Source organism: Leptodactylus fuscus, chromosome 6 (genome assembly GCF_031893055.1).
Source record: "Leptodactylus fuscus isolate aLepFus1 chromosome 6, aLepFus1.hap2, whole genome shotgun sequence".
Lineage (NCBI taxonomy): Eukaryota > Metazoa > Chordata > Amphibia > Anura > Leptodactylidae > Leptodactylus > Leptodactylus fuscus.
The window spans coordinates 91,336,226-91,355,068 of record NC_134270.1 but is presented as its reverse complement, the minus strand read 5'-3'; the positions used below and the strand labels follow the sequence as shown (position 1 = coordinate 91,355,068).

The 18,843-nt window shown below is 44.5% G+C and overlaps 1 protein-coding gene across 4 annotated transcripts in view; it reads left to right on the top strand.

Moving 5' to 3' along the window:
- The window catches only part of NCOA3 (nuclear receptor coactivator 3), a 118,282-nt gene that overhangs the window by 84,067 nt on the left and 15,372 nt on the right, over nt 1-18,843 (top strand). For 3 of the 4 annotated variants that reach the window (XM_075276756.1, XM_075276755.1, XM_075276754.1), the window contains exons 10-14: nt 7,601-7,986; nt 9,245-10,125; nt 11,038-11,173; nt 16,774-16,962; nt 17,050-17,283. In XM_075276756.1, coding sequence (XP_075132857.1) covers nt 7,601-7,986; nt 9,245-10,125; nt 11,038-11,173; nt 16,774-16,962; nt 17,050-17,283 — 1,826 coding nt within the window. The remainder of the gene's footprint in view (nt 1-7,600; nt 7,987-9,244; nt 10,126-11,037; nt 11,174-16,773; nt 16,963-17,049; nt 17,284-18,843) is intronic. The other variant, XM_075276757.1, reaches the window with a different exon arrangement.

Sequence of the window (18,843 nt, the reverse complement as noted above, 5' to 3'; positions counted from 1 at the left end):
ACAAATTCCCCTGCCTTGGATCATCAAAATGGAGACAATCCGATAAACAGTGAATATTTAAAGGGGTTGTCCAGGATAATTTCCTTTGCAAGGAGGCCAGGGAAGGTGGGGAAAAAGAAACCCAGGACAAGACCAAAAAATATGAAATAATGTACCCACGGCAGCATCACAACGCCAGCATCTTGACTGAAGTGTAGGGTTCAGAGCATGAAGAAGAGCTGGGGTATGGTACCAATGCATTAGGAGTTTATATTGCATTTGATGATTTTTGAGCACGAGACTAGACAGTCTGCCACTGTTCCTGAGAAATCGAGGTACCCAACGCCTCCTCCCATTTGGCCATATATCGATGCCGAATAGGATAACCAGTCGTCTAAGAGACAAGAAGCTAGTACACGGAGGAAATGACGCCCCTCGTGGAAGTGCCAGTACGGCAAATCCTTTCAAATGACGTGGGAAGAGAGACTCTTGAGGAGCCATGGAGAGAGCGGACAAAGTGGACTACCAGAGAGTAATGGAGCCACTCAGCCTGAAGGAGACCCAAGTTAGCCACTAAATAGTCGAAGGGCCTGAGCTCTAATGTCACGGGGTCAGAGGCCCAAAACGGGATACAGCATAGTTGGGTCGCCCAGTAATAGTGTAGAAGATCTGGGACAGTCAAGCCCCCATACTCTCTCCCGGACAACATCACCGATCGAAGGATACAGTGATGTCTGGCCCGCCATATAAATCTAAAGATAGCTTTTTGTAGAACTTGAAGGTCATTTTGCGGGACCGCAACAGGGAGCGTCTTGAAATAGTATGGTAGTTTTGGAAGAAGGGTCATTTTAACCGCTACGATCCTTCCCAGAGGGAGATCGGCAGTGGCTTCCATTTGTCTAAGAGAGCCCTTAAGTCGCGAAATAGCCGTGGGTAGTTTGCCGAATAAAGGGTATGATAGAAGGAAGAAATCTGAATCCCTAGATAACAAATGGAAGATGTTTGCCACTGTAAGTTGAAATTGGAGCGAAGAAGCATAAGGTCATCATGTGGGATGTTAAGAGGGAGCGCCTCGGTTTTCGAGGGGTTTACCTTATACCCCGAGAGGTCGCCATACGTCATCAGAAGACACAAAAGATTGGGGAGAGTAGTGTGAGGAGAGGGTAAGGAGAACATTGTTGGCGAATAGAGAAACTTTAAATTCTCTGTCCCGAACTTGTATTCCTTTGACATCAGGGTTGCGGCGGATTTTGGCCACCAAGGGTTCAATACACAGAGCGAAGATCAAAGTAGAAAGGGGACACCCCTGGCGAGTACCATTCTGGATGGAGAAAGGGGGGGAGGAGGCATGGGGAAGGCGAAGGGATGGGAGTAGAGGGCCCGGATAGCCGCCAAAAAAGCCATGAGAACCCAAAGGCCTTCTGGGTTTCCTGCATAAATGTCCAGTTAAGGCGGTCAAAAGTCTTTTTGGCATCTAGGCTCAAAAGGAGTGCCGGGATAGAGTGATGATTGGCAACCTCCACCACGTCCACAGCTCTTCTAGTATTGTCGCAACATTGACAACAAAGCCGACCTGATCTTTGTGGACAAGGAGAGGAAGCCAAGCATTAAGTCTGTTTGCCAGGAGGAAAATCAGAATATGGTGCTGCCACAATTCCTCCTCCAGCACGCCAAAAAGACAGAGTTCGGGAGAAAATGGGGCAGGTCGAGCTAAGAGGTCCAAAACCCCCCTCCAAAAGTTCTGTACAATTGGACAATTCCACACCATGTGCCAAAAGTCCTCATAAGAACAGGGACACCTAAGGCAGTTCGGACCTGGCAAGCGAACCATCTTATGCAGACGGGCCTGGGTCAGATAGCACTGATGTAAGATAAAATTTTAATAAGTTTATTATTGGCTGAAGGTGAAACATACTGAGGAGACTCTGAAACGTTTTATCCGTCAGCTCTGGAATATTGATGCGCCAATGTGTCAGGGCCTGAGCTAAGGACACTTTCACTTGAATTAAATGTTCATAGAGAATAGAAATGAGACCCCCAGGGCCCTGAGAACACAGCACACCAATCAGTGGATATTCAGAGATGGCACTTGGCTGGGTAGGGAACAGTGAGGAAAGGGCATGTCTTATCTGAAGAAACCTTAAAAATTGAGGTCGAGGGATCTCCTGTGAGGTAGTTAAGGAGTCAAATGTAACAAACACCCCTTGTGTGTATAGATCAGCCAGGGAGGTCACACCATATCGCGGCCAGGACTGAGCTCTGGGTAACTCAAAAAGATCAGTCAAGCCAGGATTATTCCATATAGGGGTTTCCGCTGGGGTATCAGAGTAGGAGGACACCTTCCGAGCCTGCCTCCAAACCTGCACTGCCAAGGCATGAATGGGCAAAAGACTACCCTTAAACAGCTGAGGCTGTTCCAACATCGGCCACAGGGTACGCAGGTCCAGGTGGTGAGCCAGATGCGCCTCGGGTTCCTGAAGCTGGTCTGAGGAGAGCCAAGGCTTAATAAAGTGGTGCTGACTCGCTAGATAATAAAGAAACAGGTCGGGGAGCAAAGCACCACCGAGCTGCTTTGGTCTCTGCAGAGCAGATAATTTCATCTTGGACATGGAGTGGCCCCATACAAAGGAAACTATCAAGGAGTGCATGTGTTTAAAAAGTCGGAGAGGCATGGACATGGCTGCATGACTCAAATCATACAGACATTTGGGTAAAACTATCATCTTCACCAGGTTAATCCTGCCTGCTACCAATAAAGGCAAAGCAGCCCAGGTCTAAAATTTAGTCCTGAAGTGTGAGATAAGGGGGAAGATATTCTTGTCTAGGAGTCTCTTATGATCTTTAGAAATAACAATGCCTAGATAGCTACAGGCTGAAACCACTGGTAACCTACACATCACACTTCCCTCCACCGCAGCCGAAACACGGCCGATGTGCATGTAAGAGGATTTGACCCAGTTCGTCCGCAGGTCCGAGTAGTTGCCAAATTCATCTATCAACGCCATGGCTTGAGGTAACGATACAGAGGGATTAGTCATAAATAGGAGGAGATGATCAGCATAAAGTGCGGCTCTCTCCTCCCGGGAGCCAATGGTTATACCCTTATAGACAGGGTCTTGTTTAAGTAGTATAGCTAGGGGTTCTACAGCCAGGGAAACAGTAGCGGCGATAGTGGGCAGTCCTGCCGCATGCCTGTACCCAATGAAAAGTACAGAGACAGCGAGCCATTAATTGACAATGCTGCTCTGGGGGAACTATACAAAAGGGAAATCCAAGTAATGAAGCCATCTCCAAAACCATACCTGTGTAAGGATTGCAAGAGGAAAGACCATTCAACAGAAACTATCGCCCAATCCTCAGGAGAAGATGCACCTATATTAGCCACCACCTGGACGCGCCTGAGATTGTCTGATGTAGATTTGCCCAGCATGAAGCCCGTCTGGTCGAACGAAGTCCAAAACTACAGAGTTAAGCCTGTTCGCAAACATTTTGGTTAGGAGTTTATAATCAATGCTCAATAAAGATATAGGCCTATACGAGCCACTGTCCAGCGGGTCCTTGTCTGGCTTAAGTAACAGGATGATAGTATCAACATAGAAGGATGCCAAGAGACCACGGCCCGCAAAGGCAGATTTATAGCAATTCAACAGTACAGGGAGAAGCATATCCTTATACTGGGCATAAACCTCTACAGGGATACCGTCGGGGCCTGGGGATTTCCCTCTTGCCATATCAGACAGCATCTCCGTCAACTCCTCCATAGTAAAGGGGGAGTCCAAAAGCGCATGATGGTCATCTGTCAAGTTGGGAAAGGGGATGGACCCGAGGTATGCAGCCAGCTCTTAATTGCTAACCCTGAGCTTGGAAAGATACAGATCTCTATAGTACTGATGAAACCTGGCTTGAATATCTGAACTGTTAGATAGGGTCTCACCCGTCGCCAAGTACACCCTAAGAATAGCAGAAGCTGTGTTCTGATGTACCAGATGGGCCAACAAGCTGCTCGAATGCCAAGTTCATAGAATTTTTGTTTACTGAAAAATAGGGATCTGCGAGACTTATCATGTAACGCATGCAAGTTCTGCCTACCCTTGTAATCACTGGGATCTAGTCTCATCAGTCAGATTAGCTATATAAGCAGCCGCGAAAGAGGTACACTGAGTAGCCAGGGTATTTTCTAGCAAAGAGAACTCCTGTTTAATAAAGGAAATGGACGATTTTATACAACCTCTGCCTTAGTGGTTTCCCACAAAAGGGATGGGAAGGTATCAGGGGAGTTAACCGCAAGAAATACCTGAAGTTGGTCCGGTATCCTATCATTTGGCAAGAACAGTTTAAGCCAGAAGGGGTGTATACGGCAGCCCTGTTGTGACTTGATGGTCCCACCAAATCTAAGGTGACTAAAAGAGGGGGGTGGTCAGAGACTGCCCTTGGCAGATAATATATTGATTGTAGCAGGGATCAAACTTTTACATTCCCAAAGGCATAATCTATACGGGACAGGGCGTGCCTATGACCAGAATGGTAAGAGAATACATGGGCATCCGGAAATTGAATCCTCCAAGTCCTGCCTTCCCAACTCCTGGACCAACTTAGCCATGGATGTCGGATGAGAGGAGGGCAAAGGATCCGACCCAGCAAAAATTCGATCTAAAGCATTATTCATTACCTTATTAAGTCCCCGAGGCAAAGTATTACTGCATCAGGGAACTTAGACACAAACTGTGCTGCTCTCTGGAGTACAGACAGGTCAGAGGCAGGAGGCAGCTATACCCCTAAGATTACATACAGTCCAAGCCTGGGCAAACACATATCGTCCCACAGGATCTCTTTCAGGTAAACCTGGCTTTCACCGAAGTCTACGATGTGTTAAGATAGACACTCCTCTAGAGCATGTAGTATGGGGCATGGAATGAGCAGCCCATGGGACCCATGGCTTCTGAAACCATTTAGAACTATCTGGCACCAGGTGTATCTCCTCAAGACACACAACATGGGGATCAACCCTCCTGATCTGAGAGAAGATAACAGAGTGTTTGCGTGGATTACCCATACCCCTCACATTCCATGAAAAAACACTAAGTGACGCTATAGCAGCTTGTAACTCTGTATGGAGGCCCAGGGCCTCAGAGCGGGATAACCAGCTGGTGTGAGATGTATCTGAACCCAGGCATGCAGCAGCAAGTGGCAAACCAAAAACCAGTCATAAACATAGACTTAACAGAACAATGCGCCTACATAAGGCGTTAAGAGATTCTCAAACATTAGGAAAACACTGGTCATACCAGCAACCGTGGCTACAAATAATGGGGGGAAGTGCACCTAGAGTAGATGGGGCACTATCTCAAAAGAACAAGTCAGTATTAAGCTAACTGTAGTGAATGTAACAGAGCCAAGAGTAAGAAAACATAGTAATAATACATTGAACACCCCGACTTAACCAGAGCAGTACAATGTCCACCCTAACATTGGAGACAAACAAGGTAGTATAACCAGAAGAATCACACTCCGGACAAGACGCCAAACATATAAAACTGTCTGTCGCACAGGACCTCTCACCACAAGGCACAAAATCAGTGCTGTGGAGATCGAGACAGTAGGGATAGCCAGTCCTCCGCATCTTTGGGGGAAGTGAAGATAAACCGGTCGCCATGTACAATCTGGAGCCTTGCGGGATAAACCATGGAGTATTGTATAGCTTTCTCATGTAGTTTCCTCTTAGTCGCCACAAAGGATGCTCTGAAGGGCAGCTGAAAAATCTGGTAAAATCACCACCGCAGCTCCATTATATTTAATCTCTCCAGCCTGGCGTCCAGCCCGCAGAGCAGTATCACGATCAGTGCTGTTAATTAGACGAGCCAGTAGGGGATGAGGAGGTGCACCTTGAGGAGGCGGCTTGGCCGGAACTCTATGGGCCCGTTCAACAGCAAATATAGACGAAAAATAGGCATCTGGTAAGGTATCTTGCAGCCATTTTTTCACGAAGGATCAAGCAAGGATCAACTCCCTCTGCCCGTTCCGGCAGACCCAAAATTTGCAAGTTATTGCAACGTAGCTTGTTCTCTAAATCATCGACCCTCTGTGTCCAGAGGCTCGCTGCCTGCTCCAGCTCTTGAATTTTAGCAGGAAGGTGTTGAACTGAGTCTCCCACATGAGATACTCTGTCCTCTACCTCACTCACCCTGCCTCGCAAAGTCTGAAAGTCCTGGCGAAGCAGGCCAAGGTCAATTTTAACTTCCTCCATTTTACCAGTTAGGGAAGAGGTGCTGGCCTGGATCGCCTCAAACAACTGTGCAGTCATCTGTTTCAAGGTGGGTTCTATATCCTCCATAGGAAGGTCAGCAGAGGCAGGGGGGATAGCTGATCTAGCAAACCCCCGTAGACAATCAGAAACAGAGGCCGGCTGCAGGTGACTCTTTTTAGAGAGTCTGCGACTGCTCTTCCTGCGTACTGTAAGAGTGGGTATGGTGACGATAAAAGAACACAAGTCCACTGAGACGAGCAACTACAGGCCCAGGATTATAGGAGAGTAATACAAAGTGGAGTAGGCAGCATATATATGAAGGTACAAAAGTCCACTAGCAGATTGCCAGGAGGAACAACAGGAGGATAAGTCAATCCCTGTGGGAAAACAGGCAGATGAGCAGCAGGAGATGTGTCAGATTACCACTGGTTTATAAGTGAGACTTCCAGGAGAGAGCGGGCAGCGTGATTATGAAAGTATAACAGTTCACACCATGCAGGGTAATTGCCAGGAGGAACTAGAGGAGGGACCCCAAATTGACAGTCCGGATAGGCCAACAGAGAGTCTGTACATATAGCAATGAGGAGATCGCTGGTTTCAAGCATGAGGAGGAGGGAAGATGGCCTAGAGAACAGAGGCCTCCAGCTGGAACTCCTCACCAACAGGCGGTAGCAGCAGCTTAACCATGATGGTACCCAGGTTGGAAACAATACAGGTGACTGCCAACTCCGTGGGAGGATCGGGAGCTCAGAACCCCCAGCGCAGGCAGAGTAGTCTTGTAGCAGGGTCCAGGCCGCATACTGGGTGAGTATGCCGCGCAGCAGCGCTGAAAGGATATAAAATGGCCGCCAGCCTCGTGTAGTTGGAGTAGGCTGCAACCTCACCAGGCGCACTAATGTCGGAGGCACCGCCACGGAGGTCCACAGGTGAGAGGACAGAGTCAGGAGCGCGTCCCACAAGAAGAAGAGCCCGGGGCACCAGGTTTCTGGCTGACATTCAGGATAAATTAGCTGGCTCTGGACGTAGCTCTAACGACATGTGCCGTCCGCTTCGAGTGCTAGCCACGCCACACCCTCCTGACTGGTCTTACTTTAAACTTAAATACTTAATTTTACCACTATCTGGGAGGCGCCTTTTAACTAATTTTTCTCGTTCTTTCCTGTCCGTGGGTGCGCAAACACCCTCCTGTCAGGTCTACTGTGAAGGCTAAAAGGTAATCCAGTTACCAGTGAGTGTAATTATAATCTTTATGGATGACTGGATAAAGCCTTTTTACCATATATATTTGGTCAAAGCACAACTTTTCAAGCATCTTTTTCTTATGACCGATTTATTCCTATATAACACATAACCATGGTCTTTTGTTTTCTTTTTTAGGGAGCAGAATGGATACCGGCCAAATCCTAATTCTATGGCACAAGCAGTTCGTCCACCTCTACAGTCAAATTCTGCCCCTGGGAATTCTATGAATGTTACGTCTAATCAGCCCATACCGTCTCAGAACCGCAGTTATGGCATAGGGGATACCAACAATATTACACCAATGTCTGGCATGAGATATGGCTCAACTGGCAACATGGGGCCTGTGTCTCAAGGACCAGGAATGCAGCCAACATCTTTTCAGAACAGTAACTATGGACTAAATATGAGCAGCCCCCCACATGGGAGTCCAGGCATGAGCAACAATCAACCCAACCTGATAATGTCACCCCGCAATCGAGGAAGCCCTAAAATGGGATCCAGCCAGTTCTCCCCTATTCCTGGTATTACTATACACCTTTCATCTTGTTACTTATGTAGCACAATCTATTGTGAAGCTGTCCAGTATGATATAAAACAGAGAAAAATATTTTTCAATGGTTAAAATGATAGTCCCATCTCATTCCAGTCATGGCTGAAATGGAGCCTGTGAGCGTTTTGTGGTCTCCACGGCAAAACTGGTTTTTTTCAACCGGACACAAAAGCTGCAGACACTTTGCAAATCCATTCAAATGAATGGCTTTGAGAAGTGACTGCTAGTTTCTGTCTCCTGCCCAGGTTCTCGGGCAGAAGACGAAACCTGGAAGCGGAGACCGAGGCACAGATGTGAACACACCCTTAAAGAGGATCTGTCACCACCTCCAACAAGTCCATTTCTGTACATCACTTAGTAGCTGCTGCTCCACTGATTCTAGAACGGTAGTATTGATTGCTCAGAAGCAGTGGGGACTAGAGAAGAAAATACTATTAGTTTTCATACCTTATAAGCTATTTAGACTCTGTACTATCCGGAGGGTAGTGTCACGCAGGACAGATGGGGGGGGGGGGGTGATTCTGCGCTCTGACACTGGCTGCCATTGATTGGAGTTCTGAATCACACTGCTCTTCCTGTCACTGCCCTTCTGACATTACAGATTGACATGTAGCTATTCACAGATGAAAAGACCTTTGATGGAGGCTGTGAAAGGTCCTCTTTAAATGTGGTTGCAAAAAGACTATACAATTTATGGCATTGCTCTTGGTAAGCAAGTGAAGTGGCCATAGCATTAGTCCAAACGCTTCGGTCCCTTTAATCCAGCCGATCTGTGAAGGTTGCAGCTGTCAGACCCACACCGCTCTCATATTGAAGACCAGTCCTGAAGACAGATGATCAATATTTATAGTCACAGTAAACCTCTTTTAATTTCATAATGGTTTATCAATAGTGCAAATAGTACAATTTTTATTGTGACACTTTAATTCCTACGTGCATAATACATTGAAAGCATAGGGGAAAAAGCCTCCCATTGATTTCAATGGTGAGCGCACGTATGCCGGCTCCCATTCAAGTCAATGGAAGCTGCTTTTTACGCGCTCATTCTGAACATGTTTTTACGATCAGAATGAGCGCAGCGTTACATCGTCTGAAAGCTCCCTAAGGGAGGGTGTCATGCAGCAATCATGTCATTGGCGTATTTTACCTTTCTACCAGCTTAAGTTCTTATGTTTATTTATTGATGACCGTTGTTGGGATCTGTTTGATTTCTTTGCTCTCTTATCCAGGAATGAACTCTCCTATGGGATCTTCTGGTAACACCAGTGGAGGCAGCTTCTCCAGCAGCTCGCTTAGTGCCCTCCATGCAATAAGTGAAGGAGTTGGCAGTTCCATCTTGTCATCTTTATCATCCCCTGGTCAGAAAGCAGAGAGTGCCCCCAACATGAACATACCCCAGCAGAGCAAGATGGCAAACCAGGAGTGTAAGAGTCCTGCCGGGTTATTTTGTGAACAAGCACAGGTTGAAAGTTCTGTTTGTCAGCCCAGTGGGAGAGAGCATATCACTGAAAAGGACATGAAAGAGAACATAATTGAAGGCTCCGATGAGCAGAGGACACAGGTGGAAAGTAAGGGGCACAAGAAGCTCCTGCAGCTGCTTACCTGCTCTACAGAGGAGCACAGCCACAGTGCAATGACCAGCTCCAGCACAGACTCTAGCTGTAAAGATTCCTCCACCAATGTTACTAGTCCCTCAGGAGTGTCATCCTCCACCCCCTCAGGTGTCTCTTCTTCCACTTCTAACATGCACGGCTCCATGCTCCAGGAGAAGCACCGCATCCTTCATAAACTCCTGCAGAATGGAAACTCTCCTGCTGAGGTTGCCAAAATTACTGCAGAAGCCACTGGCAAGGACAACTTCCAGGAGTCGGTCAACTCTGCTTGCACAGAATCAACTATGAAACAAGAACAGCTGAGCCCCAAGAAGAAGGAGAACAATGCGCTGCTCAGGTACTTGCTTGACAAGGATGAGGGAAAGGAATCACTGACAAAGGATGTGAAGCCCAAATTGGAACCAATGGACAATAAACTCAGTCAGTGCAGCAGCTCTACTGTCCCAAACTCCAGCCAAGAAAAAGACACGAAAATAAAGACTGAGCCTGTGGAAGAGGTAACCAGATCAGAGTTCCTTTTTTCAGATATTTTTCTTTTTTTTGGGTTGTGGGGGAGGAGTCAGCCCATTGTAGACAGGAAACAATATACTGTTTGATGGTGTATCTATAAACCGATCTGGTTCTGTTCAGATCTGACTGATCCAGTACTATGGAAAGAGCCCCACCACTGTATTGTGCTTTGTGATATTTTTTTTTTTTTTTTTTGTCCTCCTCTCTGTTTTGATAGGAGCAAGGGCTTGGAAGGAGGGAGGTACAGTGTACCAGCATTGCCCTCACCTACACTATAAAAAAAAAAAAAAAAAAACCCTGAAAAATAAGAAATCCTTACTTTTCCCTTTATTTCACCCACTATCATCATATTCTTTTGGTATGGGAGATGTAGATAACAATAGAAACGGCCGCGCTTCTAGAAAGAAGCAAGAAATTGCAAATAGACTAATAGAGATCTGATGAAGGGGTAGCACTCGTGAAGTGCAAAAAACTCCGAAACGCGTTATCTGTAATAAAATAGTGGTTAACATTATCAAAACCGATTCTTCATTTCAGCATAAAGAGCGCGGAGTAGGTCACCAAACCTAAGGGTATATTATTCTTTTGGTGACATTGTTGTGGTATTTTTTTTTTTTTTATTGGATCATTTATTACCATCTGTGATGAGCTGTTGCCTTTTGGATCTATTGTGTTTAGTATAATTTATCCCCAGTTCTATGGCCTCAGCACACTTTGTAGGTTTTTAAGTGCTAAAGGTTTCATCTATCTGTATATATCGATCTGTATATAATTTGGCTTTGCCATCCTCTCATCCTGTATCTGGGCCATAGACATTAGAGCTTTGAAGTGACATGTTACATGAGTAGATAATGCAGTCCAGGAATACTATACTTGTTAACTATCATGCCTTGTTTCAGGTGTCTGGAGACTTGGATCACTTGGATGCCATCCTTGGTGACCTCGCAGGCTCTGACTTTTACACCAACTCTATGACTTCAAGTACAGGTAACATGGCAGCCAAACAGCCAGTGTTACAGGACAAAACACCATTAGGTATATTCGCTACAGATGCATTTCTTTGTTAATAAGGCTAAAGTTCTGCAAATTATGCTGATCTGAGTACAGCATAAAGTAGTGATCGAGATGTAGATTTTATTACACTGCAATTGACTGGACTTTTTAAATATAATCTTCTTAAAAACAGTTTTATATTGGGCCTAATTCACTCAATGAGCACAAGCTGTGCAGTCCTCATGAGAGGAAAAAAAAAAAAAGAAACAAAAAATCATAAATGTCTTTATCCATTGCAACCCCAACAAGGAAAAGTCTTGGGATTATGCAAATCATGGGATCAATGGACATCTTAATGATATGCAAATGATTATAAAATGGAAACAAACATTACAGACTGTCAATTTTATTTAGTATAGAATGAGTGTTGTGCACAGATATACACACACTCCTTGGTATGATATCAGTGAAGTTATTAACAGTTGTCTGAGGAATGTTATGCCATGCTGAATGCAGTTGAACACATGAATCCTCAAAATTGGTTGCTGGCAGATTTCTTCGCCAATAATGTCCCAGATGTGTTCTTTGGGACACGTGTCTGAAGACACTACAGGCCATGGCATCAGTCCCTGCCGGCTGCTCACAGTAGCATGAGCAACATGGAGCCTAGTGGTGTGTCCTGTTAAAAACAGCTCCTCATACACTTAAGAAAAGTGGTGGTTGTTTTATTGTTGTTTCCACAACCAAATCAGTATAATGCCCAGCTGTTAGTGTACCTGAAATGAAAATTAGAGGGGTCTAACTAAAGTACATTTTATCCCCCCCATACCATAATCCCAGAAGTAGGCCTGATGGGACATTTTCTTCATGGCTTTGCCCATGTGGTCAACCCAATTTTCAATTCTTCATTGCCATCTTGCTGTGCACCATAATAGCTTTTAAGAGTGGTGGCATGATGGTTAATGGAACACCAGTTGCTGAATTTCTGGCTTATAGTCAGATGTTGTGCAAATGCCTTCTGATAGTTATGTGCCGACACTGTTGTGCACACTTGGGGTTTGACTTCCAATTCCACTTGTGATATAGAAAGGATTTCTAAATGACATTTTCTCCCAACCTTTGAGACATTATGTTGAAAAGTTCTGACTTTTCAACCTAAGGCACTGCCTGAGTAATAAACCAAGGTCTCTGTTCAGGGATTCTGTTCCTCTCAATTGGCGACAAGTGGCCATGGCTGGCATGTCGATGAACAGCACATTCATTGCACACTGCTTGATCCAATATTTGAGGTTTCATGTGGTTAAAAATTTTTGCTTTCAATTTGACTTTTATGTCTCTCCCACATGTCTGATTGGAGCTAAATCGGAAAGATACAACATCACACACCTTCTAGGAGTGATGATTAGGTTCATTTTATAAATCCAATTTTAATATTGCAAACTAAACAATAGAAAAAAGGCAACTATTAATGATGGGATGTTTCGGTAACTCCGAGGTCTTTGTTAAAGTCACTAAGAGAATATACAGATCACAATAAGTAAGTCCTAATATAATTATATGAACTGTATGGAATGGAGATGGCGATATTAATCAGACCACTAATCACGTTCTGGTATGGATTGGGCATATGCCATCTTTTGTAATTAATACCCAATGGCGACTTTTTATTGTGTAATAATATACCTATGGATACGTATTCATATTGTGTAGCAGAGGCACAATAGATAGAGATATATATATATATATATATATATATATATATATATATATATATATATATATATATATATATATATATATATATATATATATATATATATATATAGTGATGTACGGGGGATGCAGACGCTCTGGTTTCTTCTTCAAATTGCAGCAGACAAGTTTGAATGTACAGGTTGTGCTGCTCAGCATATCAAAAACAAACAGAAGAAAACAAAACCCTACGCCTCTCCGGTGGCTTACTACACAGATTGTTCCCTCACTAACCAGGGGTCAGCCTACCGCTGGCCACCTAACAAACAACGTTTTCAAGATCAACAAGAGGTGCACATACCCAGCTCTTTAGTAGTGTCCCCTTTGGCAGAGCTTTCTCCCAGACTGGTTGACGCTGGGTTCACACCAGCGCCTGAACTCCGTTTTCAGGTTTCCGTCTTCTGCATGCAGAAGACGGAAACCTGTCATGCCAAGTCTGCCTGTGAGCGCTGGTGAGTGTTTTATGCGCTCCGCGGCGAAACCATTTTTTTTAAAACGGGACACAGAGTACTGCATGTCCGACTCTGTGTCCGGTTTAAAAAAAAACGGTTTAGCCGCGGACAGCATAAAATGTGCACACGGCCGGACACTTTTCAAGCCAATTCAAATGAATGGGATTGAAACATGCCAGCAGGTTTCCGTCTCCTGCCCTTGTTTTGTGCAGGAAACGGAAACCTGCAGAACAGAGTATGGGCGCAGATGTGAACGAACCCTGACTGTCAGTGTTTGTCTCTCTCCCCCTAACCAGCGCACCTGTGCTACTTACAAAGCCCTGCTGGTCTGTTTCCAAGCCTGGAGTGGATCGCCCTGCAGGTCTGGCCCGAACTTTACTCCAGTCCAGGACCTACAAGCTAAACGCATGTGCATACTGCAACAGTCTTGGGGAAAAGTAGCAGTTCTCCCACACTATACCTCTCTACACACACACACATATACATACACATATATATTATATTTTATATGAGAGAGTCCTATGGTATGGGATATACAGATATTGCTATAGCTTACTAGAAAGGACGGCGTAGAGGCCACTGGATGCAACAATAGCTGGCCAAGGAGGAAAGAAGACTTGCCATGTGGCGGTAATGGATGTGCTCAGTGAGTGTAGCTGCAGGTGGGATCTATGAGCCTGAAAACTTGATCATTTGGTGACACCTGCTACTTCGTTAATTTGCATAAACTTACAGCTTGTCCTCCCTTGGTCTTTTCAATCTCAATGTTGAGGAGGGTATGTCACAAAATAAACAAGTACCGTATATACTCGAGTATAAGCCGAGACCCCTAATTTTACCACAAAAAACTGGGAAAACTTATTGACTCGAGTATAAGCCGAGGGGGGGAAATCCACCATTGCAGATAAAAAAGTCTGGTTATGTGCATTACAGCTTAGTAACTCCATGGGGATTAGAGTAATAGCAGTTAACACCATCATGTCCCTCACATTATCCCCCTGTGTGCCTCACATAAGAGTCACTGATATGTGGGACTTATGGAGGTAATAATTAGGTATCTTCATAATTAAGGTCCTTCATTAGTACCCCCATGTGTCTCACATACAGTGTTGGCCAAAAGTATTAGCACCCCTGCAATTCTGTCAGATAATACTCCATTTTCTTCCAGAAAATGATTGCAATCACAAATTCTTTGGCATTATTATCTTCATTTAATTTGTCTTCAATGGGAAACCACAAAAAGAATTGTCAAAAAGCCAAATTGGATATAATTCCACACCAAACATATAAAAGGGGGTGGACAAAAGTATTGGCACTGTTTAAAAAAATCATGTGATGCTTCTCTAATTTGTGTAATTAACAGCACCTGTTAATTACCTGAGGCACCTGACAGGTGGTGGCAATAACTAAATCACACTTGCAGCCAGTTGAAATGGATTAAAGTTGACTCAACCTCTGTCCTGTGTCCTTGTGTGTACCACATTGAGCATGGAGAAAAGAAAGAAGACCAAAGAACTGTCTGAGGACTTGAGAAGCAAAATTGTGAGGAAGCATGAGCAATCTCAAGGCTACAAGTCCATTTCCAAAGACCTGAATGTTCCTGTGTCTACCATGCGCAGTGTCATCAAGAAGTTTAAAGCCCATGGCACTGTGGCTAACCTCCCTAGATGTGCACGGAAAAGAAAAATTGACGAGAGATTTCAACGCAAGATTGTGCGGATGGTGGATAAAGAACCTTGACTAACATCCAAATAAGTTCAAGCTTCCCTGCAGTCCAAGGGTACAACAGTGTCAACCCGTACTATCCGTCGGCGTCTGAATGAAAAGGGACTATATGGTAGGATACCCAGGAAGACCCCAATTCTTACCCAGAGACATAAAAAAAGCCAGGCTGGAGTTTGCCAAAACTTACCTGAAAAAGCCAAAAATGTTTTGGAAGAATGTTCTCTGGTCAGATGAGACAAAAGTAGAGCTTTTTGGGAAAAGGCATCAACATAGTTTACAGGAAAAAAAAGAGGCCTTCAAAGAAAAGAACACGGTCCCTACAGTCAAACATGGCGGAGGTTCCCTGATGTTTTGGGGTTGCTTTGCTGCCTCTGGCACTGGACTGCTTGACTGTGTACATGGCATTATGAAGTCTGAAGACTACTAACAAATTTTGCAGCATAATGTAGGGCCCAGTGTGAGAAAGCTGGGTCTCCCTCAGAGGTCATGGGTCTTCCAGCAGGACAATGACCCAAAACACACTTCAAAAAGCACTAGAAAATGGTTTGAAAGAAAGCACTGGAGACTTCTAAAGTGGCCAGCAATGAGTCCAGACCTGAATCCCATAGAACACCTGTGGAGAGATCTCAAAATGACAGTTTGGAGAAGGCACCCGTCAAATCTCAGGGACCTGGAGCAGTTTGCCAAAGAAGAATGGTCTAAAATTCCAGCAGAGCATTGTAAGAAACTCATTGATGGTTACTGGAAGCGGTTGTTCGCAGGTATTTTGTCTAAAGGTTGTGCTACCAAGTATTAGGCTGAGGGTGCCAATACTTTTGTCCGGCCCATTTTTGGAGTTTTGTGTAAAATGATCAATGATTTGACTTTTTTTTTTTTTTCATTTTTGTGTTTTTTCATTGCAAACAAAAAAAAAAAAAATGAAGATATTAATACCAAAGAATTTGTGCTTGCAATCATTTTCTGGAAGAAACTGAGTATTATCTGACAGAATTGCAGGGGTGCCAATACTTTTGGCCAACACTGTATTAGTAACCCTTATATGGGGCACACAGGGGTTAATATGAGGAACATGATGGGGTTAACTGTTAATGTGAGGCACATTGAGTTACTGAAACTAAATTAATAACCCCAAATGCCTGACATTAATGGGCAGAGTAACTATAGGAAGGTCCCTGTGTGTGTCACTTTACTTTACTTTACTTTAGCTTCCTCTCCTCCATACAACAGACATCTTCCATAAGACACAATGAATCCTGGCCACTCATCTGCAGGGTAGATCCTAGTGTGCTAAAGGACCTCTGATGACGTCATGACCATGTGATCGGACTCTTACACAATTTATTTTGTACTATTAGGATTTTTCCTCTAAACTTGTTACCTCAGTAATATTAAAGAGGAGAAAACATGAGTTGCATCTAAATTTTTTCTTTTTTTTCACATTTTGCAGTTAGACAAAATGAGAGGAAAATATTCATATTTTACACCAGTTTCTGGTAGAAGTCTCATATTTTTGTGCATGACAGGTTGTGCCCTGCATACCACATTTCTGAAAACTTGATAAATCCAGTCTTAATACATCTCTTTCACTATGATTTGTTTTCTAGCATGTGTAATTTATTTATTTTTTTAAATATTTAGTGGTCCTTTTCATTTTCATTCACTGGACTGGCAGTAGTTTATTTTTTTTATTGAATTTCCCTCTCTACTTTTTAGGTATGAGAAGTCCACAGAATGTACAGATCAATCGGCCCCCTTTTAATCGGGCAATGTCGTTGGACAGCACAATTCCAGGGAGCTCCACTCCACCAGTCAGGAATGTCAGTAATTTTCCAGTAATGCCAAAGCAAAGTATGATGGGAAGTCCAAGAATGATGGACGCACAAGACAACTTTGGGCTAATGGGTATGCATCATATAATGGGGACCAGTGGAGGGTTGATCATTTAGGTCTGTATAATATTTTACCTGATTTCTCTTCTTGCATTTCCAGGTAATGGTCCCAACAGAAGTATGGGTCAGCACTCAGCAGGGGATTGGTCTATGCAGAACTCTGCTGTCGGCCGCTTGGAGCCCCCCAGCAGTGGCCCAGTTGGGAGGCAGGGGTCAGAGTACAACACATCCATGCCTAGGCCAACGATGAGTGGGAACTTGGCGGGGCTTCCAACACGATCCAATAGTATTTCAGGGAACCGACCAGTGCTGCAGCAGCAGATGATACCAATGAGTGAGGATGAGTTTATGATGTTACTATCCCCCAAATTTTTTTCCAGTTTGTGTTGCAGAATTCACCCCCAGGATGATGGGTGTAGTTGTTGTGTCCTGCCCCCCTTTACAGTCATATTATGTGATAAAATGAGTGATATCTGCTCTGTAGGATACAGTATTTATAAGTAATGACAATGTATGGGACGATCTCCCTTCCTCTCTTCCATGTATGAGATACAAAATTGATTTACACAATGTGAGCAAATGAACCTCCATGCAAAATCTTAAAAACCCAGAGGTTCAATATTAAAGGGGCTCTCTTTCTTTCTTTCTTTCTTTGTCTGTCTGTCTGTCTGTGTCTTTCTTTCTTTCTTTCTTTCTTTCTTTCTTTCTTTCTTTCTTTCTTTCTTTCTTTCTTTCTTTCTTTCTTTCTTTCTTTCTTTCTCCTTTCTTTCTCTCTTCCAAAAAAAATAAAATAAAGGGGCTCGATCACTGGATTTTCCCTATTTCAGGTAAACATATGCTATTCAGGTCCAGCTAATCGTTTGTTAAAAGACCCCCCCCCCCCAGTTTTAATGAGTTACCTCTTAAATGTATATGTAAATGAGCCGTCCGTGCACTGTGGGCATTCCCGTTCACCCCTCACGTCATGCTCTGTTCACACCCTTCTCTGTGGTTCTTCTATGTAAGAACCACTAACTGTCTCTTCCCTGCTTCTGGAAAAGGACCTGTGATAATGTCACTACTGCTCTGTGATTGGCTTGTCCCTGTGATGATATCACTACAAGGTCCTTCTAAGTCAGAGGTTCTCAAACTTATTTTGTCTACCGCCCACTTCGAGAATTATTTTCTAGCGCCCCCCCAGTGATCCTATGGGATGACTGAAGGGCCTGTGATGTCATCAAAAGGTCCTGTAGACTTGGATTTACCTTGTACGGAGTTTCCTAAAGGACCTGGCTCCTCTGCCCACTAGCAGCCTGCTCTATATAATAAAGCTTTATCCTAGTGAACAGAGAGACCCGGTCCTTTAGCCCAGTAGGATTTGGACTGCTTTATATAAGAAAGCAGCACTTATTCCTCACCCCCCCCCTCTATCTCACAGCAGGGAGCTAGGTGATGTGATGTGTATGTGTGGTGCAGACACAGGTTGGCTCCGTACACTCACATACCTCCCAACTTTTGAAGAACTGAAAGAAGGACAAAATGTGCGGCGCGCGTAGCGCGTCGCAGAAAATTTACCCCCGCCCACTTTTGTGTTGACTCCGCCCACTCATTAATTTATCATGTGCCCGCACACAGTATAATCCTCCTACAGTCACCTGTAAATTATGTCTCCCCTCTATCTCTCCCCCAGTTTCATATACACCCTTCATCTGCCCCCAGTTTTATGTCCCCCTTCCATCTCTGCCCCTAGATTCATGTCCCCACATCTCTGCCTCCAGTGTCATGCCGTCCTCTCCTTCATCTGCCCCCAGTGTCATGCCGTCCTCTCCTTCATCTGCCCCCAGTGTCATGCCGTCCTCTCCTTCATCTGCCCCCAGTGTCATGCCGTCCTCTCCTTCATCTGCCCCCAGTGTCA